We start from the raw sequence: 3,623 nt of genomic DNA on the forward strand, positions 1-3,623 counted from the left end.
CACTGTAAGGGACATACAGACTACAGGCACACAAGACGAATTGACCGAATGGGAAAAGGTGGGACTAAAAGACGGGCAAGATTGCTGGAGAACTAAAGACGGAAATAAATGGCTGTTACCCAATGCCTACCTCATCCCCATATTGACCATGGCACATTTACCAGCACACATAGGCTCCACCCCCATGATTGAACTAATCACCAGAGTATGGCATAATGTCAAGATAGCAGAATCTGCAAAACGCCTAGTACAACAATGTATAGTCTGCCTACTGCACAACCCAGGGAAGGGGACAGTAGTACCACGGGGAGGGTTTGTAGTCCCTGACCACCCCTTTGAAATCCTTCAAATGGATTACATTCAACTAGAGAGATGCCATGGTCTAAAATATGTCCTGGTGGTTGTGTGCGCTTTTAGCAAATGGGTGGAGGCATATCCCACCCGCGACAATACCGCCTTAGCCACTGCAAAAATATTGCTGAAAGAATTCTTCCCCCGATACGGCCTTTGCAGAATTTTATGGAGCGACAACGGCCCCCACTTCGTAGCCGAGGTGATACAGAACATACTGAGAGGGTTGGGGGTAAAACAAAAGTTCCATGCCGTCTTCCACCCCCAATCAGGGGCCCTGGTAGAGAGACACAATGCAACATTGAAACTAAAACTAGCCAAAATAGTTGCCACGACCGGGTTGAAATGGCCCGACGCCCTTCCATTGGCATTGCTATCAATGCGCTCCACCCCAACCAAACACAGACTGACCCCGTATGAGGTGGTCTTCGGCAGGCCTATGAACATTTGGGCGGCACTAAGACCCACCTCCATTAACGATGTCCCGAACATATTAATGTCGGATTATTTGCATAAATTGACAAACGAGCTAACAATTATCTGCCAACAGGTGCAGCAAGCCTTGCCTGATGTATCCAGGGGCCCGGGACATGAAAAAAAGCTAGGCGACCATGTATTGATTCGCAACTTCCAAAGAACGAAGAATCTGGAGCCTAGGTGGACGGGCCCTTGGCAAGTCCTGATCACCACCCGAGCTGCCCTCCGAGTGGAAGGAAAATAAAACTGGCTGCACGCTCATCATTGCAAGCGAGTCCCTCCAACCCTGGCAACCTGTGAAGGGGTGGAGGTGCAAGAGGAAGTACTCGCGAAGAACCGACCATCTCTGAGTTGCTACCCACAAGAAGACACCCTCGAACTATCAGAATTTCCCGACCCCACGGTGCCATCAAAGAAAGGGTACAACCTAAGATCGACGAAAGGAGGGAGCTCCAACTGTAGAAATCAAAACCTTCTCAGGGGCTTCACTGATACACCTGGTCCTTTTAAACCAACAAAGAAGAGATTGGCACAGAAGCTGTAATATAAAAGACATCTTTTTATTTAACCTCAGAAGTGGGAAAAATGTGTCATACAGTATTCTCAAATCACTGTAGGAGACATTTCTAAGGAGTACAGAGAACAGTGGCCTTATATACCCACACAGGGGCTGAAAAGAAGGCGGTACAAGTACACATGAGAAGAGTTATACACATAGATGGTTATACAGAAACTGCACAGTCAACAAGTAGGAGGAGTAATAAGTTGCTGACATCAGTTAGAACAGCCTGACAGTTCTATACTAGGAACAGGTGCATTCTACTAGCTAGGCACTTCTGAGCATGTGCAAGACCCTGGGAGAGGGAAACAGCAAATGGCCAGCACATAGCTAACTAAAATGGCTGCCAAGTACAAAATGGCTTTCAGCTCATGCTAAGAGATTAGTGCAATCTTTAACACAACAACCAGGCCACTAACTGAGTCAAGGTCTCAGATCGGTAGCACAGTCAAACAACGCTACCAGGAAAGCGTCAGACAAAAGTCTGTGGTCCTACCAGTTGTTGAGCTCCTCGAAGATGATGGAAGAAACTGAACACCTGCAAAGCCACCGCAAAGACACCAAGACTGCTAACCTGCACAGCACAAAGACAATTGCACTTGCAGCCGCATTTCTCACCTGTCTCCTGCTAACGGTCGCACTCTGGATCATTGAAGAGGATGCACCTGCATACAGAACACTGTCACCCACCATGCAATCAATCACCAAGAAAGAACACTACCTGGTATCACTACCGCCACATCTCCGAGAACAACGCAAAGAATTCTGGAATAATTATTTCGTGCAGATGTTGCACCAGCACAATCTTGCCACCAATACTACCAACTGTTGGGTCTGTGGGCTATTACCACATGCCACTGAACATTCCATCCCTTTCATCCCTTCACCCTTTTCTATTCACGGATCTTGCCTTGCCTGGATGATGCTCCTACAAGAAAGTTACAAAGACAATGCCACTTCCGACGAAACAATCGCCCAGTTCTACAACAAGTTCTGGTGAAACAAAACAGGAAGAACAGCCGCCCCCTTCTGCCCTCACACCTTCAATGCGACATTCCCGATGAATGTCCACTCCAAAGAACGAGTGGAAATGCAAGTGTTCAATAATCCTAACAGAGACACATTTTCCTACCTGAAGGAAAGAACTGCTGCAACACTGACTGTGGCCCTATCTTTGGTGAACGTCTCTGGCCTTGTATGCATTGAAGGCCGTGGGACTAAGATTGTGGGTCATAGCACCTGTAGCATTGTAAGGACTTTGAACACTACCAACCCTCCAGCGCTTGTCGCATCACTCAATATGTACTTTGTTTGTGGAACCAAAGCCTACACCTGGCTCCCAAGAAACTGGAGGGGCACGTGCTACATCGCCTTTGTTTTGCCAACAACCCACACAGCCCATGCAGAGCATCATCGAGAAAAGCGTTCTAAAGACACTGATCAAGCAGACTCTGCCTCATCACAGTTCCTCGACGCAGCAAAAGGGCTCATCCCGCTATGGGGTCCGATGGCAAACAGTCGAGCCATCAGACATCTGTCCCAAGCGGTAGAGACCGCCCTGAACGTCACTGCTGACATCCTCACCAACAACACTGCTGAGCTCCAAGCGGTCCGTCTGGTTACCCTGCAAAATCGCATGGTCCTGGACATGGTACTAGCGGACCGTGGAGGAGCATGCCGCATCATCGGTTCCAGCTGCTGTGTATACATTCCTGATAATTCACCTTCTGTCTATGAAGCAATCGAGCATCTCCATAGACTGTCTTCAGAAATTCATCAGGGATCAGAGACTTGGACAATTGGAAGTTGGCTTTGGGGCATCTTAAAGGAGTGGGGTTGGAAAATATCAATGATTCTCTTGGTCCCAGTATTGACAATATGTGGTTGTTGTTTGGGTATACACTGTATACCACCTTTGCATAACTACCTTGCACCCTAAGACTATGGACACTCAGCTAACAAAAATGAGAGTAATGTATGATCAAGAGATACAGGACATTATGGAGATATCGAAATAGACTGACAAGCTGGCTAGTTATGTTCAAAGGGGCCACTGTTAAAAGCAAAACGACAATTGTGAACATTGCCTGCGCCATCTTGTCTGGTGGAAATTTCTATGTGCACATAAGCTGCAGTCATTTTAATCTATCACAGCCATTTTGTACTCTGTTGGTCACCTTTGTTTCACCCTGCCCTTACTAGCATCCCTCTGACCCTCTGACTGACCTGGTATGTG

General features: G+C 47.4%; 1 protein-coding gene across 1 annotated transcript; it reads left to right on the top strand.

The window, feature by feature from the left end:
- Positions 1 to 2,447: 2,447 nt before the first annotated feature.
- Positions 2,448 to 3,326, top strand: LOC146860725 (syncytin-B-like). Its single transcript, XM_085646167.1, has one exon. The coding sequence runs from the start codon at positions 2,448 to 2,450 to the stop codon at positions 3,324 to 3,326; it is 879 nt and encodes a 292-aa protein (XP_085502293.1).
- The last annotated feature ends 297 nt before the right edge of the window (positions 3,327 to 3,623 follow it).

The sequence above is a fragment of the Triturus cristatus genome, chromosome 3_1 (assembly GCF_964204655.1).
Source record: "Triturus cristatus chromosome 3_1, aTriCri1.1, whole genome shotgun sequence".
NCBI lineage: Eukaryota > Metazoa > Chordata > Amphibia > Caudata > Salamandridae > Triturus > Triturus cristatus.

Excerpts from the sequence above, each read along its gene's own strand:
- LOC146860725 (XM_085646167.1), top strand. The coding sequence starts at position 2,448 with ATGAATGTCCACTCCAAAGAACGAGTGGAAATGCAAGTGTTCAATAAT.